Source organism: Passer montanus, unplaced genomic scaffold (assembly GCF_014805655.1).
Source record: "Passer montanus isolate IOZ18808 unplaced genomic scaffold, ASM1480565v1 scaffold2, whole genome shotgun sequence".
Lineage (NCBI taxonomy): Eukaryota > Metazoa > Chordata > Aves > Passeriformes > Passeridae > Passer > Passer montanus.
The window spans coordinates 26,102,446-26,130,401 of NW_024366591.1; the positions used below are offsets into that span (position 1 = coordinate 26,102,446).

At 37.7% G+C, this 27,956-nt stretch overlaps 1 protein-coding gene across 6 annotated transcripts in view; it reads left to right on the top strand.

Moving 5' to 3' along the window:
• ECHDC1 (ethylmalonyl-CoA decarboxylase 1) overlaps nt 1–27,956 on the top strand; it is a 42,021-nt gene that overhangs the window by 4,101 nt on the left and 9,964 nt on the right. For all 6 annotated transcript variants that reach the window (XM_039707040.1, XM_039707039.1, XM_039707038.1 and 3 more), the window contains exons 2-5: nt 3,904–4,125; nt 8,965–9,107; nt 14,024–14,076; nt 16,008–16,088. In XM_039707040.1, coding sequence (XP_039562974.1) covers nt 3,906–4,125; nt 8,965–9,107; nt 14,024–14,076; nt 16,008–16,088 — 497 coding nt within the window. In that variant the 5' untranslated portion in view covers nt 3,904–3,905. The remainder of the gene's footprint in view (nt 1–3,903; nt 4,126–8,964; nt 9,108–14,023; nt 14,077–16,007; nt 16,089–27,956) is intronic.

Genomic DNA, 27,956 nt, shown 5'->3' on the forward strand with positions numbered 1-27,956 from the left:
CTTAATGTTCAGTGATGATTGCAGCATTGCTGGAGGTTGGTGTTTGATACATTGTGTGTTAGGAGACATTTGGGTTGCAACAGAGTCGTGGTAATGGCAAGGGCAAATACCCTTGTTAAGACATAATAATTTCCCAAGGAATCTACTCCGGGAATATTCATATTGGTGTTATCCCTATTATTACTATGTTCTATTAACATTGTAAGGTCTGAATTTTACTTAGACAGTTGCCAGAGGCTGTCAGAAGGCCTGTGATTATCTGCATGCACAAAAATACATAGATTGGTAGTGCCTGCATGTAGATACATGTACTTTGCTTGTAGATAGATGTGCTGCTCTTGCATAATGTGTGTCAGTCCTTGGTACTGGAGTGCTGGCACTCAATGTGTTTATATTAACCCACAGCCTGCTACCCCACGGGCAAGGGTGTTACAAAATCACTTGAGTGTCAGATAGGATTTAAACTGTTGTTTTATGTAAGAGGTACAATAACTATGGAATGAACAGCTACTGATGTCCATACTGTTGGCTTCTCTCTTAGTTGTCACCAGTGATATATAAAGCTGTAGCACTTAAAACATATGAAAGATGCTAATTGACCACTGTTATTCCTATACTGTCAGGTTGGGGTTTTTTCATTGTAGGAACTGTCTATAAACTACAGAGGCTAATGGGTATAGCATGTTGCCTTTTTAAAATTAGACTAAGACTCCATTTCTGTAAGTATGTATAAATGGATGTGATTATGCTAAACTGAAAATCTGAGAACTTCAATATTAATAATATCTCTTGGCTGGTCCTACAACATCGTAAATATTACTGCAACATCTTTCTTTCACTGCTTTCATGCAAAATACAGAAATAATCAATCTCAGTCATGCAGTGGATTGTGAGCATTCCGCACTGATTGAAATTCTGGATGTTGTTTGTCAGATATCAGCAGAAATCCCTTTAGACTGAGAGAGCTCTAGCTGTTCTTATCATACTTTTCTTGAGTGGTTAGCTCAGTCAGACTGGACTATTAAAATAATCTTATTTTATTAAAAAATTGTATTGGTCACTGACCTGTACTGTAGGAGATGGTTGTAAATAAAATAATTCAAAGATTATACCTTGCATGAGTCATTAATCATGAGTCATGATCAGCAGGCAGTGGTGTCCAATTTGTTTTCTAATCCTGCACTTGCTGCTGTTCTTTATTACCATAGTGATAATATTAAAGAGCTGTTAATGCACATAACCACACAGTTGAAAATGACAGACTCTTTTTTTGTTGGAATAAAATTTCCATATCTTAAGTCTGTTTTGCTCAGTATATTTCTTGTCATGAGAAATTCAGTACTGTATAAAAGTAATGAAAAAAGTTTAAGTCTGCAAGTGGTTAAGATAGCAGAACAGCCTTTTCCCCCGGCTTTGCTTTCACGCCAGTCACTGGGGCTTCCTAGAGAATTCCAGCTAGTCTCTTTTAGTATGAGAACTGGGGACACTTTGTATTCATTAAAAACTGGGAGCTGGTTGTTGAAATTGCACGTTACAAGGAAAGGCTGCACTGTCCATGGATTTCATGTTTGTTCTCTCCTGAGCAAAAACTAGCAGCTGGATGAAAAGTTTTATTGCTTTAATATATGCTGAGGAATGACTACTGAGGTTTTAGAGAAAAGGGAAGGCTGTCTCTCTCTTGAGAGACTGTATATAAAAAGAGTCAATTAGGAGAAATGAGCTTTAGAAACCCATTTTCACTCTTTAAATAAAATTTTAAAAGCTCTGAAAGGTGGTAGCTGAAGTGTTGCCAACTATTAGAATGTGCATAGATAGAGAGTGTTTGAGTGCAGCAGCATCAGGGAATGTTTTCTATGAAGTAATGAATCTTGTATTCAATTAGATTACAAAATTTAATCAAGTTTAAAATTAGTTTTATTAGTTTACCCTTTGGAAAAGTTCATCATGACAGGTTAAGGCCTTGTTTGCCAACAGATATTAAAAAAATTATCCCTTTACGTTTTCTTGTGCAGATGATTTTATAATGCATAGATTTGAGTAGGCCTTACTAGTTTCTTGGTGTTGAGCTTGTGAGATCCTGTTGTATTGGTGGGTGCAGTTTGGCAGGACAGGTGTGAATCTAGTGGCATAGATGGCTCTTCACAGTTGCCTGGTACTGCTGCATGTACTTTCACATCCCATAGTGTGGTTGCTCTGCTAACTCCTCCCCCCTTTGAATGAGGACTGTACCTGAACCAACAGAAGCATTCTCAAGTTTAGTATAGGATGGTACAGCCAGTGACAAGATAAGTGTTCACCTGACATAGCTAATTAGGAACTAATTGGGAACAATTAGGAATTAATTGTGTGGTTTTTAATGTGCATTTACTTGATCATGTGTAAATAATAAAGGTTTTCAAAAATATTGAGTCTGTAAGATGCCCTGAACAGAGCATACAATATAGCTGTCACCAAATTCTGTCTCAGTGAATGTGTTTGTGTTCTGAGTTCACCTTAGAAAAACTTTCCAACAGCTGCTTGCCAATTTTGAAAGTATTTTGTTTCTACTAATTATGATTCAGAAACAAAGAAGGCCTTTTCCCAGTTATCAAAAAAATGAGCAGCTACCATGTCTTCTGAATGGCCAAGCCCATTAAAAAGTAGGTTGGGGCAAAGGTAGGACTACTCTATTATATTGCAAAATAACAAGAGGTTTTGTTTCCATGTTCTGTGGGGGTTCTTTTGATTCCCATTCTGATTGGTTTCTAAGATGACTTTATTTCCAGATCAGCTGTTTTCAGTTCAGGCTTTGCCCAGTTTCTTTCAAGTCACTTGTAAACTGCTTTCTCCAGTAGACCCATTTCCAGAGTAAATAAATTAAGGCAGAGATGCAGATCAAGTGATAATTACTTTCTTGTTCTTTCCTGATCTACAGTCATACACTGTAGAGGGGAAATAGCAGAGGAATAAGCCATGGTATACTGGTACACAGAAATACTTTACAAGTATTATTACCTGTACAAAAGGCAAGTGTGGCACTCAGTGCATAATACTGTTGCACAATTCTCATCCTTTGGAGCACTGCACAGATTCTGTGTCCAAATGAGATTAACTAAAAGTGCTACTGGGATGACTGGGAAAAGCACATAGCAATCAAAAGGCTAGGCAGACTAATTAGTTTTAAGATGGGGTGTGACAACTGTGTTAATGGAATTAGGTGACAAGGAACAGACTTTGATATAAGAATGATCTTCAGTTCTTAAGTTCCTCAAGTATTTCTCTGGGGAAGGTCTTGCTCTAATAGTTGCTTACAGAAAAGCAGGACATCCAGACCTTGAAAGTTGTGGGATTTGATACAATTTTTCCTCTGTTATAGGTGTGTTTGGGGGTCTTGGTATTTTTTAGAAGGAAGGGTGAGGGAGGGTTTGGAAGAGTAATACAACAGAAAAGCAGGACATCCAGACCTTGAAAGTTGTGGGATTTGATACAATTTTTCCTCTGTTATAGGTGTGTTTGGGGGTCATGGTATTTTTTTAGAAGGAAAGGTTAGGGAGGGTTTGGAAGAGTAATACAGAGTAAATTGGTCTAGTGGAAAATGTATTTTTTTCTGTAATTTTTGAGCCTCTTTTGTTTTCTGCACAGAATAACTTTTTTGGTAAATTTTACAAGGAAATATTTTAAAAGGTGCTAATACCTGGCGTAACTACTAAAATCACTCCATAATACTCCTTCTGTTAACTTTATGGAGGTAGATTCAAATGAAGAATTTGCTAATATAATTTGCACTGATTTCTGTCAACTGTTATGATTGTATCAACTTTATATTAGTTTCTGCTGTCATACTTCCCTCTTTCTCAGAGGACTGAAGTGGATTTCAAAAGGAGTGTCCTAATTTTTTTTTTCCCTCACTCCATGAATTTCCAGAAATGGCCCTTGCTTTGTGGAAGAACTTTCTTCAGATTACAATGAAAAGGATACTACAACAAAGAAGGTTGTCACTGTATAATGGTGCTCATGGCTATGAGGAAGAACTGATAAAGAAGAAACTTCAGCAGTTTTCTGGTGGATCCATCAACCTTTCCAAAGAAGACAATGGCATTGCAATACTTACTTTGAATAATCCAAAGTTAATGAATGCCTTTACAGGTATTAATTAGTTGATGGGATTGCTGGTTGGTTTTGATATTTCTCTTGTTCAGTTACCTGTTGTGATATTTTGCCTAAAGAAAGTGAAACACTGCTTTACCACACCTTAGTTAAAAGAGTTAATGTGTTTATTCTGATGTGCAGCAAATATGTCCAGTGTTTTGTATAGTAACTTTGCTGTAAATGTCATAAGACTCTAAGAAATTCTGAGTGACACAAGGATTGTCTTGCAGAAGGTGCTTCTCCCCATGTTGCTTAAGTGTTAGCACAGTTCTGCCACTGAGCTCTTTCTTGCATCTCCTCTCATTTTGTCATCACTGCTCTGGAAACATGGAAGACATTTTTGTGGGCATGAGACGATGCCATCTCCCTTTTGTAGGTGATATAGAAAGACTGAGTTTGTTGCTTGGTTCTTTACCTAAAGCCTTCCCTGTACATTAAACTTCTGTAGTTTGGTCTTTTCCACTTACCCAAACTGTCTTCCATTTGTTCTTCATTTGCCTTATGTCTTAAATATCAGTGACTGGTTAATTAAAGATCTGATGAGCTGGGTATTCTCAGCTGTTGCAGGTCACTGATCTATTTAATGTGCTTTTACACTGGAGAATACTTAGCTATCAAAACCAAGTGCCCTATTTTATTAATCTTGTATTATGACAGGGTTTTGTTCTCCAAGTTGAGTATATTTGCTGTCTCTTCTTAATTATTTAGATTATTCCAATTTATGCCACTTTCTTCATATATGAATGACACAGGTCCAGGGTGTGAATCTGCTTGAGCTGGAGCTATGCATAAGCCTTTACTGTAAGAATGATTTTATCTGCTAATATTTTGATGTGGATGCATTTGTGTCATCTTGCTAATTTCTTTGTTGCTGTTCTGTCTTCCTGCCCAGTTCTCACTGTTCCTTTGCTGTGAGCAAACATTTTGCAACATGCTAGCAAAGTGTGCCCTTTACATGCAGAATGTCAATCTAGTCTTTCCACTAGTTAGTGTTAGCTGAAAGGAAGCTAAGAGAGCAGCAGAATTGCTGTTAATGCACCCAGATGTTTCTGCATTCTTTTATTTTGCTTAAAAAACTTACCTATAAAATCATTACCTAATTTAAGAAATTGTAGCTAAAAGGTGTTAGCATAGGAATTGTCCTTCTGCATGCCTCCCTGTCAGCATACGTTCTGTTATACAATCATAATTACATGGTTGTTTCTCCATTTTCTACAGAATGGTTTCTATTCTTGACTGAAAACAAAACTGTGCAATGTACGCCCTGTAGACTGTGTGCTTTTAGCTTATTTGTTGTGGAAGTTGAAAGGGGTATGCAAAATGAGCTGTAACAGCAAAAGGAGAGAGCAGGCTGGGTTTTCCTGCTTTTTGAAGATCAGGAGTAATAAAAATCAAATTGCTTAAACCAAACTTTCATATAAACTGGCAAATATGTTCTCTGTTTTCTATATGCTTGGCAGGAGGGGCTCAGAAGTGATTGGTAGCTGTGCTGAGCAGGTGCAGCTGCCATTTAGACAACTGATAGCTGTTCTTTGCCTATACAATGTTCTGTGTAATGTTAATGGGCTAAAATCATATCATACATCTGGAGCTGAGCACCCAAAATTAGCAGACATTTTCTCTCTGGCTCAGTTAGTTGTCTGTAAAATAATCTCTTCTCTCCTTACAGGACTGCTGTGAAAATAACTTATTAGTGTATGCCAATTAGATGCTCTAGCAGCAAAGAGGAGCTACAAAAACCACTGAGGAAATTAATAGCTCTGTCTTTGTTGTGGATCCTCATTAGCATATAACAAATGAGCCGTGGGATCAGGCAGTTCTGTTTTAAAGCAGTGTGTAGAGCTCTGTAGAGAACTATACTCCATTTTGCTAGGCAATAGCTACAAAAAATTGCTCTGGGAAATCTTACTGTCAGTTCAAGAGATGCTGCTTCTTTGTGCTGTACACCTCTGCTAGAGACTTTTGTTTTCATGGGAGGGAGAGTAGAAGCAAAATCAGGCTGGTCCCTTCACTACTGCAGTAAATGGTAGGGCATCTTAATTTATACTGATCTTAATTTCATTTTTAACATTATTATTTGTAAAATGCAGTTGCTGAGAAACTACCAGGAACTTAATCCTTTGCCTTCAGTTGTGTATTAAATAATGCTCTTCAGGGGGCAGGATGGGGTGTGCTACCCCTGAATTGCCTCAGCAGAACCTGGTGGACTTCATCAGCTAAAGCCTGTAGGTACAGCTACCTCCCCATAAAATTCTGTTGGTTCTGTGTCTCAGAGCTTCTGAATAGTGGCAGATGTGAATTTATATATCCATGCATGCTCCCTCTAAAAAGCTGCAAAACATTATTAAACTGTTGAGAGAAATTCTATTTTCCAGGCATTTAATTTACACAGCAGTTTTTATCTCAAAGGAATTATGTTTATTCTAAGCTTGAGCAACTCCTGAAATCAAAAACAGAACAAAATTGTTGGCAAATTGCTAATGGGAGATATGGAGATTGTTATGCCTTTTTTCTCTTCTTAATTGGAATCTGGTAGCCACCTGTTTGAAATGGTCTCTCTGGAAATAAATCTAATAATGTCAGTTTAAGCCTGGTAGAGCCAATTTCAGCAACCCAACCTGTCACTGAACTAAACTTGAATGTAGTTTAAAAGAGAAGAAAGCTAGCCTGTAGGAATTAGAAAATAATGATGATAGTTGTTATCTTCTAGAATTTACTTGAAAACGTTTATTCTCAGATTATAGTTAAAATACAAGCAAATTATTTATTATTAATTCTGTAAAGAGGATGAACTTAGTGGTATCAAATACTGAAAGACCAAGATTGGCAGAAGGAGGATTTGTTTTAGTGGTGTGCCTTCTTCATTACATCAAACATCAGGAACCATATCTGTTGGTAAAATATTAGTTCGGTGTTGTCTGGAATGGAAAAGAGCCTCTCACAGGAAGGTAGAACAGGCTCTGGCCAGTGTCTCTTGTCCCCTACTATAGCAGGTAACAGGCTCATATGGATCCTGCATTTTTTCAGTTAACTCCATTGTTTTTTTTTTCTTGGAATACTCTGTGGAAAGACTTTTCAATACCTCACTGCTTTGCCTATTTAAAGAACCACAAACAGTAGTTCTGCTGTATTTGACTCTAGCAAAGCTTGGATGCCAGCCCAAATACCTTTCTGTTAAGAACATTTAAGAAAGAACATATGCAATGAGAGAAATCCACAGGGTTAATGCATACCTGTTTGAAAAGCAGCATTTGCAGAAAAGTTCTTGAGAGTGCCGTCATGCTGGAAAAACATTTCAAGTGAAGACCGACAAAAATCTCATCTAGGCCTGGTTCTGCTCAGTATTTTCATTCTTGGCTTGGATGATGAAACAGAAAGTGAGCTGCTGAAATGGTCAGATGACCCCATATTAGGAGAGCTTGCAAGATTATGTTTTGGAGAAGAGGAGAGGCATTCAGTGATCTTGATTAGTTGCTGCAAAGAACTGAAGATCAACAGGGTGAAATTCAGTGAAAACAAATGTAATGTGCCACATACAAAAAGGATGACCAAATTATAAATACAGAAAGGAAAGCAACTGGCAAAACTGCTGGGATTTTTTAGAGGATCATAGTACGGACTTGACAGTGGGTAAAAAAAAAACCAACTCAATGCTGTTCTCAATATAATATGTAATGTCCACTTAATTATTGGCTACCTCAGAAACATTGTCAAACTCTGTTATTTCAGTGGCTGAGACCAAGCCTAAGGGATGAATACTTAACTGAGTGTTCACCCTTGATGTGGGACTGGGAAGCTTATTTCATAATGAACTGTAAGAAAAAAACATAAGAAAGAAAACATAAATATCCTATGGACTAGCTGCTAATGGGACATTTCAGAAGAGGATGAGTCCTGTGCATGTAGGCATAGAGTTAAAAAAGCAACACTGTTGGCAGAGGAGAGTGCCCAGAAATGTACTTAATCGAAAGTACATTTCTGTCTGAAGAATGTAGGCATGTCCAACTAAATTCTTATGAAAGAAGGGTAAAGCTGAGAGTGTCATCAGCCTGTATGTACTCTGCTTTCTGAAATTAATTTCTGTAAATGTTTTCTCTTAAGTATATAACTGGACAGAGTCATAGGCATTCAGAGAGGAAGAGCTTTAAATTAATGTATGTATATTTCATTGCTGTTGAAGATGCTGCTGTCTAGGATGAGCTCTAGAAACAGGAGTTTGTAGAGTTCCATGTCAGGAGGGGTACTTAAGCAAATATGATGTTTATGATGTTTTATAATTAATTGGTTGTTTAAACAAGAAATAAAAAGCTAGTACTGTATGATGATATGCTTTATAAAGAGAGTCTTTTTAGAAAGGAACCTTTATTAACATTGACTGGTTGTGCCTTGAGCCCACCCTGGACATGATTCCTTTCTGTTTTCTGCCAATTGTTTGGGCAGGAAGGAATGTTAATAACTTCAAAATTACTAGTTGAACAGATCTTGATGGATACATACAAATTAATTTGTCCTGAATGTATGCAACTGCACGCAGAAATAAATCAGGCAGAGGGTTTTTGTTTGTCGGTTTTGTTTGGATTTGTTTTGGGGCTTTCTTGAGTGTAACGCAAATATCCGTCATACAGAGTATCTTTTGGAATTTTGGGAACTTCATCCTTGGAGAGCAAATGTATGTCAGTGATTGTGTGCAGAATTTAAGATGATACTTCCTGTTGTGATTTTAAGCCCATCTCTTATTAACTGTAACTTGGCTTTGCTGGTGGAACATGTAACAAAAAAACATGATGGGGATAATAATTTCCTGTTAAAAATTTTGTTTCTCGCCTCTTGTGACAGGCACTATGATGATAGAACTCCAGGAGAGGGTAACTGAACTGGAAAACTGGAAGGATGGCAAAGGTCTTATAATCCATGGTGCAGGAAACACTTTTTGCTCAGGATCTGATTTGAATGTTGTCAAAGAAATATCCAATTCCCAGGCAAGTATTAATACACGTTAATGTTTTGGAGAAAAATTAACATGTTGAGATTCTTTTTAGACAGAAGTGTTGCACTGCACTTCTGCAATTTTACATACAGGTCATAGAATAGAGCTTTAACGGTAAAAAAAAAATGCTGTCAGCCCCTTCAAGCTGTGATTTAAGTGTTATTGTAAGTGATTCATAACTCTAAATTCCTACACTAGATGTTCTTTTTAGCCTTTTTTTTAAAAGTGTCATTTCAGTTTCTCCCAGCAGTATATGGCGAATTTGCACGTCAGATGAAATGTGCTTCTGTAGTTTGACCTTTAGAAACAGATAAAAGTAATAATTTCTCATATTCTAAAATATTAAAAAAAAATAAGTACAATGGCTGCTATTACAGGAAGGTTTCTATTTTATCAAAACTGTGCTTGGACCTGCATGAAATGGAGGAACAGATGCAATTCTTGTGCTGTACTTGAGTCATGTGAGTCTTGTGTGTATCTATGAAGTTGAAGAGGCTGGGGTTTCATGGCAATCTTTTGCTCATGCCACCCATTGGACAACTTTCACATATTCTACAGTTCTTTCTGTACATTAATATGTGGACTTGGCAATGTGTGAAATAGGGCTTTGCCAGCTGCCAGGGAAGAGAGTCTTGCTGTGCTGCTCTTAGAAATGGTTTACAGTTGTGGTAAGTACCAATCCTCATGCTTCTTTGTGGCCACTGCAAGTTTCAGGATTTAACCACGTAAATTAAACATTTAATTGGCCCTTCCTGTGTGAATATCAACACAAAAACTCATTAATCTGATATTTGTCTTTAGTGATGATTTTTTTTTTCCTGTTGATAAAACTAAAGATAATAAACCCCGCAATGTCTTAGATTTTATTTCTGGCCTTGTAAAGTAAAAAGGACAGTTTTCGAAGGGTATAGGACACTTTGTTATCTTATGGGAAGAAAGATGCTTAATACAGAAATGTCATGTTTTATAGTATAAATGGATTTGGGGGAGGTTTTCATCTGGATATTTTATAAGAACTTGTAATTAAAAAAATATAGATGTAGATGAGATTTTTTTTCTAAATTGATTTTTTTTTTTAAATTTTGATCTGCAATTCTTAACTTCTTTGAACATTATACCAACAGAAAAGTAGCTGAAGCCAAGCAAGGTCAGTTCTTTTCTTATCTGCAGTCTAGGCTTTCCTTCGGAGTTCTGCATTCAGTAAATCTCAGTGATTCTGTTTCCATACATTTTGTATTCTCTCTGTATGCTTATACAAATTACTTGGAGCCACTGCAGTGGCAGAGAGGGCTCTTGGTTCGATAACAGATATACTGGACAGAATTAAATGTATACGTGTTACAAATTTGTTGAGAATGCTTTGCACATAATCTAGATCTCTCAACTGAAATTAAAGCCTAAGAGTCACCAGAAATGCTCCAAAAATAGTTAAGCATAGTTGCTTTTCTATTTCAAGTTACTTATCTTTTACTGAGAGTTTCTGTATAATAGCTCCTAAAGCATGTTTGGTGGGATTTAATAGTCTTTACTAGAATATGAAATAGCATTTGCTGTTCTTCAGTCTTACAGAGCTCTTTTCTCTAACTTGATGCAGATGAGAGTGTTTTGTCTGGTTTCAGGTTCAGTTTTCTGTCCACAGGCATCTTCAAGACAAAAAAAAAAAAGGGTGAATAGCTTCATGCCTGTACTGGTATGTCTTTCAGAGTGTCACAGAATATTCTGAGTTGGAGGGGACACACAGGGATGATTGAGTCCAACTTTTAAGTGAACGGATTGAACCCACAACCTATTAGTACCATGCTCAAGCAACTCAGATGTCCTTTATATATTTTTTTCAAGGCTTCTTTAGCCCATAGCTTTTAGTAATTACAGAAAACACTTTTATTTTATCCTAGTGGTTGGTTGAGGGAGGACTGTGTTTTTCATTATTTTCGGTACAGTTTGCTTTTCCCTGTGGTGCAGAATAATGGCCCAGAATGCTGAAGGATTTTCGTGCCCCCTAGTGGCTCTTTGTCCTCCTCTTCCACCTGATTCTTTTCCTCTTTCTTTGTCCACCTTCTCCCATCTTCAATTGTTCCTAACTCTGAAGCAAACCTAGATCCCCCACCTCCTTTTCTTTTCTAACTGCTAACATTACATAAGCAAATTGCAGAAGGTAAATGAATAGTGGAATTTAAATAAAAAATATTTTCCTTGTGTCTTTATAAGGCTTTGTAAGCTGTTCCCAGAGCAAGAACCTCATTCTGGAGTGAGACTTGAAAAGTTGCCTAGCTGAAAAGCAAGATCAGCTTTTAAAGCAGCAGTTCAGAGGAAGAAGTAGAAAGGAGAATTTTGCTTTCCTTTGTCCCTGTCTAGAAGCCCTAGGACAGAGGTTCCCAAACATAAGCTGTGGAGGGAGGACTTTGGAGCAGTTGGAGATAATATGTAAATTATGTTCTATCTGCAGTGCAAATGGATTCAAAGCTCTTGCAGCAATAAGAGCCAGCGTTACAGTTTTCTACTTTATGAAGGTGACTTTCTTCTTCCCTGCATCTCCTAGGCCCACACCAAGCTATTAATCCTTTTCTTCCATATGTAGTAAATGCATTTTACTGCGTTTTAGCTCCCTTTCTGCTAGTTAGATATCTTCTTATTTCAAGGACGGTATTAGAGCTACAAATATAATTATTCTACTAGACTGCAGCGAACACCTCTTAGTCAGAGAATTTTATCTGAATAATAGCTTTATTTTTCTTGTCAGGAAGGTTTGAAGGGTTTATTTGCCAGCACTCAAGCAATTGCCTTTTTTTTTTTCCTTGGGTTTTTGGGGTTTTTTTAAGGAATGTGTTCTCTGGAAGCATTTTTTTTCCATAGAATACACAGTAATCTCTCTACCACCTGAGAAAAAATTATTTTTGTCTGCTCAGACATAAATGCATTTTTCAAGTTTGTCTGTTCTGGAATTAATATTTAATCACCATTTTGGATTTTGTCATGATTGAGAAGACCAGTTTGAATGCAAGGATTGTGCTGTGATGAAGTGAAAAACTGTGTTCTCTGAAGAGCTTTTGTACAGCTTCATCCTGACAGTTGTAATATGGGAATTGTGCAAGTCTGTGTCTGAGAACTGGTACCCTGTATGTTTGTGTGGGCTTTGAACTTAGCTACTAAGGCAGCTATCACAAAGGGTTTGAATGTTCTTTGTTTTGGAATGGAAATATTGCTAATGTTCTTAGGGGGTGTAGGAGATGGCTACAGTGATAATTAAAAGCCTTTTTTATAAATCAACAGGTGCTAAAATTTTTGAGGAGCCCTTTAGTGTAGTAAAAATAAATACACTGGTTCATGTGTAGCAATTGTCATGGCACTGACATCTGCCAGAGATCTGCACCTAAACATCATAATGCTGGTTGGCTTTGGGCAGAGTAACTCTTGGGAATACACGACTAAATGGACAATAAATCACCTGCAATTGGCCTACTGTTATTTCAAGGTTCTATTCCAAAGATGTACTGAAGACTTACTGCGTATATTTTCTTACCCTGAGGTATGAGTCAGAGGCTTTTAATTCAGGCATATTCTCTAATTTGCAGCTTCTGTAAAACTGTGTTTTAGAAATCAGTAAATTCTGGTTCAGAGATGTTTGGTTTGGTTTTTTTGGATTTTTTTTCTTTATTATTTGAAAGATGTACTGAAATTTTTACCTACTGGTTTTTTTTTTATTATTTCTGCGGTGTCCGAGCATAATTTTTTCTTTTATCTGGGATAAATAATACATGTTATTCAGAACAATTCAGTATGTATATGAACATGGTGGTTCTGGATCATTTAGCCCAGGTATTTGTCAACTTCCTGATTAATTCTAGATGTTTTTTTTTTTTTTTTTTTTTTATTTCTGCGGTGTCCAAGCATAATTTATTCTTTTATCTGGGATAAATAATACATGTTGTTCAATTCAGTATGTATATGAACATGGTGGTTCTGGATCATTTAGCCCAGGTATTTGTCAACTTCCTGATTAATTCTAGATGTCTGAGAAAGAGGATAACAACAGGGAAGGCAGATAGATAATGATTTTGTTTCAAAATATTTTCTTAGCTCCCAGCAACTTGTGACTCAGACTTCTAGAGCTAGAGGTGTTGCGTTCTGTGTAATAACCTATTGTTGCTGTTCCTGTTGTGAGTTTATGTAGTTGTTCTTGAATTCATGTAGAGGGTGTAAAGCCCTGCTGCCAAGTGTTCCACATTTTAAGTGTGCATTATAGGGAAGAAATATTTGTTTTGAATGCATTTTATTTGGAGCCCTTTATTTCTTGTACTAGATTAAAAGTAAGTGCTTGTATCTTTTTCACTGTTGATTGCAAGGAGATGTAAAACACAAAGGATGAGAGACATAAGAAGAATCTTCTTTCTGGTTTGGTTGTTCATTTGGTTCAGTGTTTTGTGGTTTGGTGTTTTTAGTTTTCTTTATCTGTAATGCTTTTGGCCCAAACAATAAAATATTAAATTGGTAAATTTTATCTTGTCTAAAACTTGATGGATTTGGGACATAAAAAGTATGTAGCACACTGTGGCTTTGTACAGAATTTAAAAACTCAGATTTATGTGTGTTCAACTTGAAGTGAGAAGAGGAAGTTAAGAGGAAACACTAAAATTTAACGGAATAGAAATTCAGTATTGCAATTACTTGAACAGTGGCTTAATTTTAACTGAAATTTATATAAGTTGGTTGAGTTTTTATTTTTTTTTAACCTGATTTATACTAGGTTTTCTATTTGTGCATTTGGATTAGAACTTGGCCAACATGAACCAGAGACAAAACCCAGCTGAAGTAAATATAAGGAATGCCTACTCCTATTTACTTTGTCTATGTGTTTAATTGCTTCACATTAAGATCACATAACATTTTTTAATTTCCTATTCATTGTAGGATGGGATGAATATGTGCATGTTTATGCAAAACACCTTAACCAGACTTATGAGGTAATATATTTTATTTACCCATTTATGAAGTAATTATAAGTATCAGAATGTATTTTGGCTAACTCTTTAACGAGATAAAATATGTCTTTTTATGTAAGTAATTTTGAATCCCAGACCTTGTATTCACATATGTTAATCAGGTAGGTATTTATGGATTTAAATTAGACCTTAACATTTTGCAACTATTACACTTTCCAGAGATTGGGATAGGAAAAAAAAAAACCCTAGAATTATATATGTAGAGCTAGGAGATATCCAGAATTAAGGAAATCTAGGCCTTCAGATTTTCTGAAACTCAACCTCTCTAACTCACTGGAAATTGGTAGCTCTTAAATAACAAGCACCAACAGGTTATGCAGCCTACATAGGTAACAGTTATTTGACATATTTATTTAATCTTCCCACTTCACAAGAGGAGTGTGTCAGTTCTACCATCTGGTAATTCTGAAAAAAAAACACCCTTTCCTTTAGACTTAGCTTCCCTTACGAAGTCACGTTTCTATTAAATCCATTTGTGGTAGAGTCTGTGTTTTTCTGCTTAGAGCTCTTTGAAGATGAATATTCTTTGTTTTCAAAAATTCTTTGTTTTCAAATAATCTGTATGAGAAAATATTATGAATTAACATTTTTTCTGTAAAATTACCCAGGAGATTGGAAACCCACATTAGTAGTACTGTAAGGAATCCTCAGGATTGGAAGCCATTTGCATAAGCTTGTCTCCTTATAATCAAAATTGATGGGGCAAAGCTAAGAGGAGGAAGATGTGTGAAGATTAAGTCCCCACCTCAGGTGTGTAGACTTAGTGTATCTAAGCCATGGTTCAGGGGCAGCACTGAGCTGCTGTCTGGGGACATCTGTTGTAGATGGGATTAGTCTCCCTCAGAGCTGAGACCGACCGTGATCCTGAGAGAGGTGCCTCAAATGGATTAGAGTGTGGATGTAGCTATCTTGGACCCACATCTTCTGCTTTCTCATAAAGCACAGGAAAAATGAGATTGCCTTCTTCCAGTGCGTTCTCTTGTGCCATGTATTGTATGAACAGTGCTGCAGCTTGTAAGTGAACTTGGGCTGTAAGAAAGTGTTGGTGCTTCTGTTAAAGGAGAACTAAAACCAGAGATGTGGTTATGATTAGGATGCTGACTTCTGAATGTGGTTTGCAAACTGCTCAAAGAGCTAAATGTCTCTTCACAGTAAAAGATGAAACAGCTGTATTAGTGTGCAAATTCTGTGACTAGCCAGCTGCCTTCATTTCTTAAGGAACTTGCCTTATCCTAAGTCACTACTCATTAGTATTCATTTCGCATCAGCAGTGGGGAAACATACTTTTCCTTCCCTCTGTCCTTTGAATTACCTTGAACATGATTAAATACCTTGAACATGATTAAATACAACACCAACAAAGGTAACAGATTGCTGCTTTCCTCAAAAGGTTTTGTCTGCAAAAAAAGTTTTGTTGATGACTGAGATAGTAGCACTCTGTTTGAAGAAGCTGCTGAAGCTGTCATGGTAAATCTCATTAATTTTAGATAACCCAGCCCTTCAGCTCTTTGTGTCTCTTTCTGCTGCTTTCTGTGGTGCAGTGGCTTAGAGTAGAATCTTGTGTTGCTATCCTGTCACTCCTCAGAGGTAGTCTTTTTAGATATATTCTATAGCAGGTATTTTTCATTGCGTGTTTTTCAGTACATAATCTTTATTTTGACTCCATTTAAAATATCTGTGTTACTGCTTCATTCTGAGATTCTGTATCAATTATGCAATAGTAATTTTGACATAAGTGGAATTGGTGTTGTGCCACAAAGATGTAGTTATTTGATTAAATTGGAACAGTATATTTTTCACAACTTTTACTGTATAAATGCTTTGGTTGAATTGTTTTGTAATTTCTGAAAGGCTAAAAGCATGAATTTTGCTTACTAGGGTCTCTTCTGCAGGTTGCCTTTGATCAGTGTTGCACTAGTTCAAGGAAAGGCTTTTGGAGGAGGAGCAGAACTTACCACAGCATGTGATTTCAGGTAAGGCTAAGAAGTGTGTAGCTGTTATGTTGGGTCAGTGATTTAATGGTTGTCCAGCTGAAATGTGAGAAGCGTGAAGTACCGCTTCTACCAGGAGTCACGTTCCTGGGTTCCAAGGCAATGGGTTCCAATCTCATTTGCAATGAGATTTTGTCATCAGATGTCACAGGAAAAGAAAAGTTGTGCTATCTGCAAAGTTATGTGATTTGGATCACTGGGTGAAATAAGAGCAGTAAGGAATTTTAGCAACTGACTTGGTTGGACACACCAAGTGGGTTCAACTCACCCCTGAGTGAGAAGTAGGAGGGTTGCAAAATTGTGTATCTCTCTGTGTCTTTTTTTTGAATGTCATAAGTAAAAATAAATAAATAAACCTCTTCACTACTCTTGTATTTCTTGTTCTGGGTTTATTGTTTGTAACATAATATTGTGCTGTGCAGCTGTTGAAACAAGAATTTGAGGTACAGAGGAAAACAAATGAGGTTTCATCCCTGTTTTTTTTACATGCAGGTGCAGGGATTTGCTAGCACAAACAACTGGCAAAAAAGAGGACTTTAATTAAATAGGCAGAACAGGAATGGGAAGACACTAAAGTAATAAAATGTCACTTTATATAAACCATTGCTAATGTGTAAACAGCCTACAGATGTAGCAGGATAAGCACAGTGGGCAGCATCTCTGAAAATAAGGAGCCTTTAGTAAGTCTTTCATCTAAGAAAAGGAAATGTGCTCTTGAAGAAGGCCTTAGTGCCTCAGGTCGGAAAGGAATTTCCTTGAACAAGCTGAAAGAAGATACACTCAAAAGTAAAGTAAGCTAGACTATTACAGTGCTGTTCCAGGTGTCAGGACCAGGCTTTGGATAGAGGAGATGGTATCTGCATTGTCTGAGCCACTTGGAAGCAATCTTCCTTTGCTTTGAAAGTAGATGTGGCTGGATCTTTCGTCATATCTGCTCAGCACACAGTGAGCTGAAGCCCCAGCTGTGATGTGAGTCCAGGCTGTGTTACAAATAGCAGAGAGGCTCTGTGTTTGACAGCTGCAGTGCTGGCAGGGGAATGCACCTGGGAGACTCAGCAGACCTTTCTGTATCTGTGAGCCTGTCGACAGAAAGTGTTTCTTGTTATCTCTAAATAGGCGTTTAGGGAATGGGAATATAATGAAATGGAAATCTTTTGGCTTTCTAAAATATGTAGTCTCTACTTACGCTCCAGCTATGCTGTTTTGACATGCTGTGTAATTATAGGCATTATCAAGTAGCTCTTATTTGCATGAATTGAGCAGCTGCAATTCCTCTCATGCAGTGCCATAATTTTCATAATAACTACAGCTGTTGATCCATCTTCTATTACTTTCTACACACCCATCCAGTGCAACTAAATAACAGCCATTCAGGAGCAGCAAATGGGACTTAATTAATAACAGCAACAAGACAGAGAAACATGCTCTGTGCTGTTATTGCTCTTGAATTTGAGCATTTTTATACTGGTGGACAAAATTCCAGGGGTTTTTTGAGGACTGTAAGTAGATACTAGTGGAATAGGTATTCTGTCCTCAGTCACTAGATGACAAAAGATGAACATGAGACAGAAATCAGAGATTTGTTTTCTTCTTTGAATAATCTGAACATTTTCTTTTTTAAAAACAAAATGAGTTTGTTGTGGTTGCTTTTAATTCTAGATTTTCAAACACAGTTCTGTTTTTCACAGTCTGTTTAAACTACCAAACTGCTTGGTTTTTGCCTGAAATGTTTTCTTATCTCTGCCACTTTGTACCATATTAGCTATAGTGATATAGTTTGAGCAACTCACTTGAACCAAAATGCTCTGAAATGTGGTCTGGCAGCATGATGCACATCTCTACTAAAGTAGAGGTGTGGACAAGTCCAATTTTAAAATAGCTGAGGTGGTTTAAGATATTACTGATACATTGTTCCTGTAGCAGTTCTTGTGGCTAATTGTCTCACTGTGTTTTAAGCTGGCTCATTTTTAATTGGATTGAGGGAGATGGTATGAACTTCGGCACGTTTATTGCTGGAATAAGGACAATGATAAAAAGTGAAAGCATCTTAGCTTAGTCCACATTTAATCTGGAGGATGAGATCTTCTCAAAACATCTTCTTCAGTCTTAGCTGTTTTATGTGTTGTTGCAGTATGGCTTCTCCAGAAAAGCAGTATCCTTATAAAGATCATAAAATGTTACTGGGAAAAAAAAAATCAGGCCAGTCTAGACAAGGGCAAGGTAATTAATTTCCTTTCAGACTTTCTTCTGATATGAAAATTGGAAAGATAAAGCTTCTGACACTAGAATTATTTGTCTCAATTATTACTGCAAAACTGAGTAATGTAAAAGGGTGCAAGTATGAAACTTGCTCAGACAGCTGAGCATTTTAATGTTTTCAAGAAATACTGACTTTTCTCAATGTGCCGCAGTTGAGCACATGAAGGTGGCTCGTGTTTTCTGCTGCCAAATGTTAATGTATTTTACAGCTCTGCATGACACCGCAGCCATTTCAGTGAGGTGCAGAAGTGAATGTGATGTTGGATTTAGTTAGTGATGGAATTTTACAAACAATTGAGGTGCCTGCTTTGGTTTCCTTTATGCAGAAACTTGAAGTGTGTCTTGTCCTTACACAGTATGTGAAGGTAAGGAGAGCAGATCTGGCAGGATTGGTTGAGGACTTCAGACAGGAAAACAGGAATGTAAGCTGACAAATACGGGGAAGAGACAGTTGGTGATGAATCCATTTGTGCAATTAGCACATCACAATAATCTCTGAGTGTGGTTGCTGAAATTTGCTACCAGATAATAGCCAGAATAACTAACTTTGAATTCTGAGCTATCTTGTCTTCTATTTCATGTTAGCGCTTTTGAGAAATTTTGCTGGGGCAATGTCCATGTAGGTATTTTACACACATCTATGTCTTCAAAAATTTGGTCCTAGATTGCCTGGCAAATGGACCTCCATTGTATCTGAGTGCTTCTGAGACACAGTCGCTTTCCCCCACCTCCTTTTTCCTCTCTAAAGCTGCTGCAGTCCAAGCAGAGGTGTGCCTGTGTCCCTGCCATGTCAATCAAATTTAAAAGTTGGTTTCTTGAGGCAAAGGACGAGAGTGCAGAGATGGAAAACTGCCCATTTCTCATACCATTGATCTCAGAATGGGCTCGTAGGTAGAGACAGCAGTAATTTCCTTTTCTTCTTTAGAAAATAAATTAATGAACTATAATTTCTTCAGCTGTAGTTGATGTTGCACAGTTAAATTGCAAAGGGCCAGTTTCATTACTGTTATAAGTGCTGAGCTAACTAATAGCTTATGCTAATAATACTGCATTTATCAAATTGGCCTTCTTTCATTTTAGTGGTGTGTTTTCTGTATTTCTGTGAAATATGTAGTCATGCTTACAGTATTACATTTTAAGGTGTTAAATGTGTTCCATGAAACATTTAGTAAGAGATACAATGAAATTAAATGTTACAGATAGCTTTTGGTGTGTGTGTTCCTGTGATAATTTATGTTTATTTGATTCTACAAGTTGTGTGTTAAATGCAACATATAGGAGGAAGTCAAAGGAGCAGAAGATAGTCTAGTCTCTGCATAGTTGTAGCTACACTATGACCAGCTTTTCAGTTTTTCACCTTTCAAAAAGGAGAAGTGGAAGAAGCCATAAAGACTTCAGTATCTGCAGTAAACTTTTTGAAAAATAGGTTTCAGAACATCAGAGCACAGCACATGAGCTTCTTTGGAAATCTTTTACTCTGTACAAGGATTTGGGCTTTTAATTTTATCAGGAGGAACATTTAGATGCACAGGATGCCACTGTTTGAAACAAGGGTGCCTCAGGACATAGTAACATTTTTCATTGGGTAGAGCCTGATATGAATGTAGCAATATGAGGTTCACATATTTATGAGTTCTTGCAGAGTCCAGGCTTACAAAGCACTTTCCATTATGTGACTGTAACATTGCTACACATCATCAGAGAAGAATCAGTAGCCAAATTTGAGAGTGGGTTTTCTGTAGAAACTTAAAAGATAATGGACTAAAATGTGTATGTTTCAAAAACTGATAGCTGGATAGCCATGGAGCCAGCCAGGAGTTGTTGGTAGTAACACACTGTGAGAAAGAATAGGGTGGGTGGAGAAGGGGTCCCTATGGACGTAGAGCAGCACTTTTCTGGGACAGATATCCTTGTTCTGGCGCAACAGAATGAGCACAACACAGTACAGGGCAAGTGCAGCAATGAGGTTGAGAAGTGGACGTGCACTGTAGATTAAGACCATCGAAGACCCTTCAAGCCTCCAACCTATATCCAGAAAGATCTAGAAGAAAGAACTGTGCATGATAACTAATTTGCATAGAAAGTGAGAAGCTTACCTCCAGAACAGGGTAAAGATATCTATAAAAAGGTATCCCCACAAAGCCAAGGCGTGTGTGCACCCCTGCACCCTGGATACTCCAGCTGGATCAATGCTGGGGCCAGAACAGGTGATCTCTCTAATTTTCTTTCTTCCTTCCTCTCTCATACACTTTAATTCATCTCTCTCTCTCTTCCCTTTCACCCTTCCCCTTATCCAAAACCCACTGCTGTATGCTTATGCTGGGAGGTCAGGGACTAGAATAACAATGTCCTTGCCAACTGTGTAAATTATTAATAAAAGTCTACAAGATTTTGCAGGTCCTCTGACTTTTGGCATTCCTTTCAATCATGAGCGTCTACAAATCTTGGGTTCTCCCTTCTCCTTAAGGGTGGGACACCACATTCTCACAGCTTCAAGTGCTTGCTGTGTGGCATAGGTCACTTTTTAAAACTAGATAGAATTTTGGTTTCATATATATATATATATATGTGTGTGTGTGTCTGTGTGTGTGTATTTAAAATCTCTTGCAAATCAGTTGACAGTTTTAGAATTCCAATGCAGCCCTACATCACTTCACATTTTTAGAGCCCTGGGGGTTTGTTACTACAAGTTTCTGGTTATTATTTTGAAAGTCTCACATTGCCTGTCTTTAAGACGGCTGTTCTTATTTTTGACATGGTACATTTGACATCTGGTTAAGTAAGCACTGCTAGAAATGCGCTCAAGAGCTTGTGTTATTTGCCTTGTATTTATGGGCTAGTATTGAGCATCTTTTAACAGTTTTCATTTGTGAATGAATTTTGGGTGCTTCCATTCTTTCAGGCAGAGGATTTTTGGATGTAGTCTACAGTTCAAATTTATCACTGTTTGATTTTAGTAAAAATTTAAATAACATCAACAAAGCATGAATTTGCATTGATGCTTTCTTTCTGAAATTGTCGTTTTGCAGGGATTTACTTCATTTTAGGTTTTTTCATTTGTTTTGGGTTTTTTGCCTTTGGGAGGCCAAACCATCTTATCCTGAATAGGTATCAGCATGTGTCATTGTTTTTTACCACTCAAACCATGCAATCTTGCATCCTTTCTGTTGAACAGTCCTGTCTGCAGCTGATAAAATGTGCTGCATGATAATAATAAACAGAGATAGTCCAGATAATGGAAAACTTAGATAAGACAGATTTTAGAGAATACAGGTCTAAACCCATTTTGATACTTGCTGATACAATGAGCTGTTAATCCACCATAGAGAAGTATTTAAGTTTCAAATAAAATTTGAGGAAAAGAGTACAAATGCACTGGAATTGTCCATTCTGCTTGCATCTGGGAAGTTACTAATTCCCAGTTTAGATAAACTGGCATTGGAGGTGTTTGAGTTTGATGCATCCTTTCTGATCTTCACTACTGTTCTATTTATTATTTATTTATTATCAGATAGCTCCACAAATTGGATAATACAAAGTGTGAGAAGCATTTATGTATTCTAGTCTTTTGTTTTTGAGGTGAGGTTATACTGAGCTGTGGCTTCATGAGCACAGAGTGCCTGAACAGCTTCCTTGGATATGGAAGGAGGGTGTCCCTGTTGCCTATTCTCAGCTCACTTCTTACCTCTGGTTTGCAGGCATCAGTGAAGATGCCTGTGTGAGTTGATTATCTCATTGAAAAGCAACAGAAAGCCTGGGTTTTTTCCCGTTTTTACAGTTAACTAGAGTGACTTGTAAGGTCATATAGTATTGGCTGGAGCCAGTGTAAAGGAGAAGCTAAGTCTAGGAGATGGCAAGAAGTGTAGGGAGTGAGAATACAATCTACTCCTTTTGGCTCTAGGGAGATGTTAAATACCCTCAGTTTCCCTTGAAGCCACAGCTTTCAACTGCCTAACTTTGCACGTGATCAGCTTCCAGAGAATGTCTTCCTGAGTCCCCGTTAGCTCTTTTATATTTCAGCCCTATCGATAATGTGCTATTGAAGGACTACAGAAAGAACTCTTCCTCTCTGTATCACTCCAAGTGGCAGTATAGTTAACATTGTAGATCTCTGAAGGATAATCATCCACATCAGGGTTACTGTTCATTAAAATGACCAATGTTCCCAAAATAACTCAGTTTCCCTGGGTGTAAGTAGGCGTTGTGTGGATCTCAACCTACTTTCACCATAAACATTGCCTTCAAAATTGCAATTTCCAATCTTCCTCTTTAGCCTCTGGTTTTATTTTTTTTCTCTGATCCAAAGCAGCCCAAGGTCTTAGTGAAGATTTGGAGCCCTGCAGGCTGGACCTCTGTATTCCTCTTCCTTCCAGATCTATGCAAAATTGTGTGAAACAATCTGTTTGAACTTTTTGACTTGGTGGCTTCAGCTCCCTACGTTTGGGATTCTGTAGTCAGTAAGAAATTAATAACTAGGCTGTGACTCGGCAGTCTCAGTAAGAATAAATCAAATAGTAAATTCTTATGTTAAATAGATTCCTATTGTGCTGAAAGTTGTGTGCATAAGAACTTCTGCTGTATCCATGGTCTGTTACTAGGTCTTATATTCCAGTCCTGTTTTGTGTGCTGATGATTCATATTCATAAACAAAAAGCAAATATATAGACTGAAGAAACCCCAATAATTTAAGTTGGCATGGATTTGTATATGTGTGAAAAAGACAATGATTGTAAATAAAAAGATAGCAGCAGAAATTATACTTTTGGCGATGATTGGTCACACTCTTAAGCATATTTATGGGATCTGTTACAGTTTGCTGAAAATGTGCCTGCTTCTAGTCCAGGTAGTCTGAACATGACATGAGTGATCTGAAGTTGGTTCAAGATCCCCCATCAGTATAATTAATACTTTATATTGTAAAGAAGAGGAGCAGCAAGTCACTGCTTCAGTGTAGAATTTTAATGTTAAATTATCTATCTCATTTATGCCTTTTTGAGTTATATCATTGTGCTTTTCCCCTCCCAAAAAAATCTCAGAAGACATGTATCATATCTGGAAAACTTAGGTCACAGTCACTGTGATAATTTAAAAAAACCCAAACCACTACTGTCAGTATTTTTTTGTTTGAAATTAACATGGTATCCTGACAAAGTGGCAACATTCCATTGTAATTGAATCACCAGTGATTTCAACTAAGTATGTGATCTCTCTTTGCTTTAGTCAGAAATTGTGTAGGAAGTGCAAATGCAGCATTGGTAGCACTGCGTGCAGAGACAGCTGAATTTCAAAGCGTGTCTTGTTACCCTGTGTCTTGTGAAGGGTTGCTAGTGTGATGTTACGTTGTATTTTAAGTTCTTTAGTGCTGTGAGTTGCAGAAACCTGATACATCAAATCCATCATAAAGTATTAGAACAGCTTGAATATTGCATCTCTCATTACTGATGTGAAGAAATGCTGTTCCTTTCCAGTCAGCTGAATTCAGGCAACTGAGGTTTTTGACATTTTAGATGCCAAGCTCAGCCACTGTTGGGAAGCCCCTCCTCCCCTTTGTGTATCAGCAGTAGAGATGAGCAGAAAATGTGATTTAAATGTTCCTGCCTTGAGAGACTCTTGAATTTGGTCTGAGAGAATTTTGTTCTGCATTCCATGGTTTTGTTAAACATACATGATGAAAATAAAGATGTGGGAAGCCAAAGTTATAAACCTGGTTTGCATATGCTGCATGAAAGTGTGCACATAATTTAAAAAAGCTATATTTTCTCTTTGAGAACAAGCCTCACTGTACTTTAAAAAAAAAAATTATTTCTAGAGGAATACTGTCATTTAAATTTGACTAAAATTTATAATCAAACACCTCTGCCTCCAGGTGGTCTTTTTCATTGGAGAATCTGTAAAATATCACTGGAGCTTTCCTGACAGAAATTTTTGCTTTAGTCTAAGAGGCATATCTGTTGTTGAAAATGTTTGCTTGAACAGAATCCGAATAGCTCTAGTTTCTTTTTTAGGAAGGAAAGACTCATGTAACATTTCAGATTGCCAGCATGAGTAATTTTTCTATGAGCATTATTTTGGCATTCACTCACTTGTGTACAGAGACTTTGGCAGTGTCTAAAGAATAGCTAAAACCTGCTTCATGGGTAAAGCCTAAGTGCTATGACAAGATGAAAACTGCTCTGAAAATAATTGTGTGGTAGCTGAGGTGCCTGGGACCCACTGACACCAGGGTAATTCAAATATAGTCATAACTGGGAATTAGAAGAAGAGAGTGTTAATAATATATTGGTCATTAGCAGGGGAGGAGAAATAGGGCAGTAGCCCATAGATTGCTGTTGTACATCTGCAGGTAGTAAGGAGGATCCAGGCACTGCATCTTGAACGATGGAACATCAGTCCAACTTTATGGCTCTGGGTGATTCATGTAGTTTTTAGAGTTTATACTGCACACTTCAGGGGAATAAAGCTCCCCAGTGTAACTCTCTGCTTTATTTTCTTGGTTCTATGTGGTCTTAAATTGTGATCTGAGTCCTGTGTGTGTTCAATAATCCTTTGTAAAACCATGCTACTACTCACTGGTGTGCCCACAGGGGGTGTTAAACAGGTCCAAGGCAGCACCTGTGGACAGGGCAGTCTTTATTGCTGTCTGTGTAATGGTAAAAAGTTTGTCTCTCCTGCCTAAGAAATACCTTTTAATTTACTATTTCTGCTGTTTTCTGAAACTACTCAGCTCACTTGGATGCTTAGGCACAAGATGGAATGAGGGATTGATGTTTGGCTCACACAGCTTTTATGTCACATTGCAGATTGAGAAGGGGCCAGCCAATGTGTGTGTGCAGACCCAGGGCCTGGCTGCATGAGCCCTCTGGCCAGCCCTATCTCCACCAAGTCCTCCTGCATGGTGCTGCCCACCCCCAGCACCATGGTGGGGATGGAACCTCTGGGCATTTCATGGGAGCCTAAAGAAGTGTCATCCTGGAAAATGGGGCAGATTCACCTTGTGCTTTGGCCAAATAATTTTCTTTCCTGTCAGTTTATTGAAAAATGACTGGGAAGGGGAAAACAAAATAAAAAGGCTCATCTTACTTCTTTTAATACTGCTGCTCGAGTTTAATCAGTCATGCTTTTTTTGGGCCCTTATTTCTTGCCTTGTGATCTGCCATCTAATTCAATTTTTCATTCCTGCTGCAGAAAATGTCTTTCTGCAATTTCCAATACCCAGCTTCATTTATCCCTTTTAGAAAAAATGTAGCTTTTCATAGCATGCTTTTTTCTCTCTGGCTTCTATGAAGCCATGGGTGAGAAAGTGTCAAGCCTGAGGTAATAAATTCGATTTAAACCTCCTAATCAAGGTCTGCTGTGTGAGTCTCCATCTGTACCTGACTCCTGGGAGATCTGGTCCAGAATGAGATTGAAAGTCAGTGTGGATGGCAGCTGGTGTGACAGCAGACATCACCTGTGGAAGATTTGGGGGGGGGCCTTACCTGCCTTGTCTTGATTGAGCCTGTGCTACTCACTTTGCAGGGTATTAGCAGCAGTCTATTGTTCTCTTTCTATTTCTTTTTATTATGCCTTGCTAAAACTAACAATCTTTCTGTCCCTTTTTTAACCCCCCCTCCTTAGATCAGGGAAGTGTTTAAGAAATAGACCCTATTTTACTTCTCTGGTTGTTCTTACACAATCATGTCTAGACCAGTTTTAATCTGGGTCTTGCCAGGGCACTTTCTTAGAGGGTCTTCTCTGCTGTCTTACTGAGCTCCTTCATGCTGCTGATAGGCCTCTTCTTGATTTTTCTCAGTGCAGACTTTGCTACTGATGTGATGCTCTTTTATGGGGGACATGCAGTTCTCTGTGTCTTCCTATTATAATTTAATTCTGGTTATCCAAGGGATCTTTTTCTAGTAACAGTGTTATTTTTGTGCTTCTTCCCTGGAATGGCTTCCTTTAGAATTGCTAATCTTGCAGCCTTTTAGAGTTGACTTTGTTGATCTTGGAGGCTTCTCTTACATTGAATATCCCAGTATTTGGGCAATAGGTGGTGGTTATCCACACTTTAAGTTCCTGTTTATTCATAGAGACGACATTCCTGCTAAAATGGCTCATGTCCATTTAGCAACTTCTGCACTGATGTCCCAGTGTTCCAACTCTTCCTATAACCCTTGTTGTTGCTACATACTCCATTTTTTAGATTCAGGACGCCACTTTTCAGAATTTTAGCATCAACCAAATGTTCTGGGCTCGTAGATAAAAGTGTGACTTTGTCATTCGTTCTTCTTCATTTCATTTGACTCTGGGTGATGTGAGAAAGCATGATAGAGTCACATTAAAAATTGCTATTTTAAGGCCTCCTTTGAAGAATGCTATTCTCATTGTTTAGGTCCCCTTACTCCCCTCTGGGAAGTGCCCTCAGGTTTCCCAGACAACTCTGAAGAATGTTAACTCTTATTTAAAAAAATACTTCTGTAATTAGGAGTGTATTTACTTGATCTCATTTTTACCCTGATCCTTAGAGTTCCATAAAAGGCATTGGAAAATCTGACTGGAGGATGACAAAAGTAGGGGGTAAAGGCAATATGTGCTGGGGAGACGTGAGATTTTCTGGGCTACTTTATGTGAAGTTTGATTCTTAGCTTTTGTGGTGAGTGGGGGGAAATGGATGCACTGAGTGTTACAAAATAATTCAGTAACTATAAATAAAAGTCCATATAGTCTCTGTAAAGCAATGTGAGAAAAGGAAGCTTTTGTGTTAGTGAAATTTCTTAGGATGGCATCCAGCCTACTCCTTTGACACTGCGATTTAGAGTGTGCCTAGAACACTCTGTGCTTGGGAGGCTTGATAGGATTTTGGTTTTTTGTTTTGCTTCTTGGGGATCATTTTAATTTATTTAAACCTCATATACAGAAAGTATACTGTTTTGTGATTTTAATTGGTGGAGTGTTTTTAAATCACCAAAAGGATTTGAGAGGGGTGGCTTTCTGATTGGCTTGTTAATATAGTAGCTGGACCTACTTCTTTCCATTACTTTCTTGTAGAAAAGGTTATGGATTAAAGCTGATAAACAGGAAAGATTATTAGTGTGCACAGTCTTTTATCCTTTTGAAACTTGGAATTACAGAGCATCTTTTAGCAACTGTATCTAAGATAAGCACAAGGCATGCAGTTCTCCCACACTGTCTTTAAGCTATTTTGTCTTCATTTTTGTGTTCTTTAGTAGTTACCATTTAGTCATCTGTAAGTGAACATCTGTGACTAAAGGATTTTCAGAAAGAGCAAATATTTGGGGGGGTTTGCTTTTATGATGCCATAGTGGTCTGCAGAGACCATCACCACAAGCATGTAGCACAAATCCTTACTTTCATTGGTTTTACAGTATTTTCACTTTGGAAGTCTCACTTTGTGCTGTTGTGGATCTGGAGTAGCAACTGCTGCAATATCTAATTGCCTTATTATTTCTCTGCATAGGGCAGGAACATGAGAAGCCCTCAGTGAGAAAGAAGATATGGGAGAGACAGAGGGAATTAATACTAGCAGGCTGTGTTGGGAAAGCATGTAACTGTTATGGCTTGCCAATATTCACTGCATTGCTCCAGTTCAAA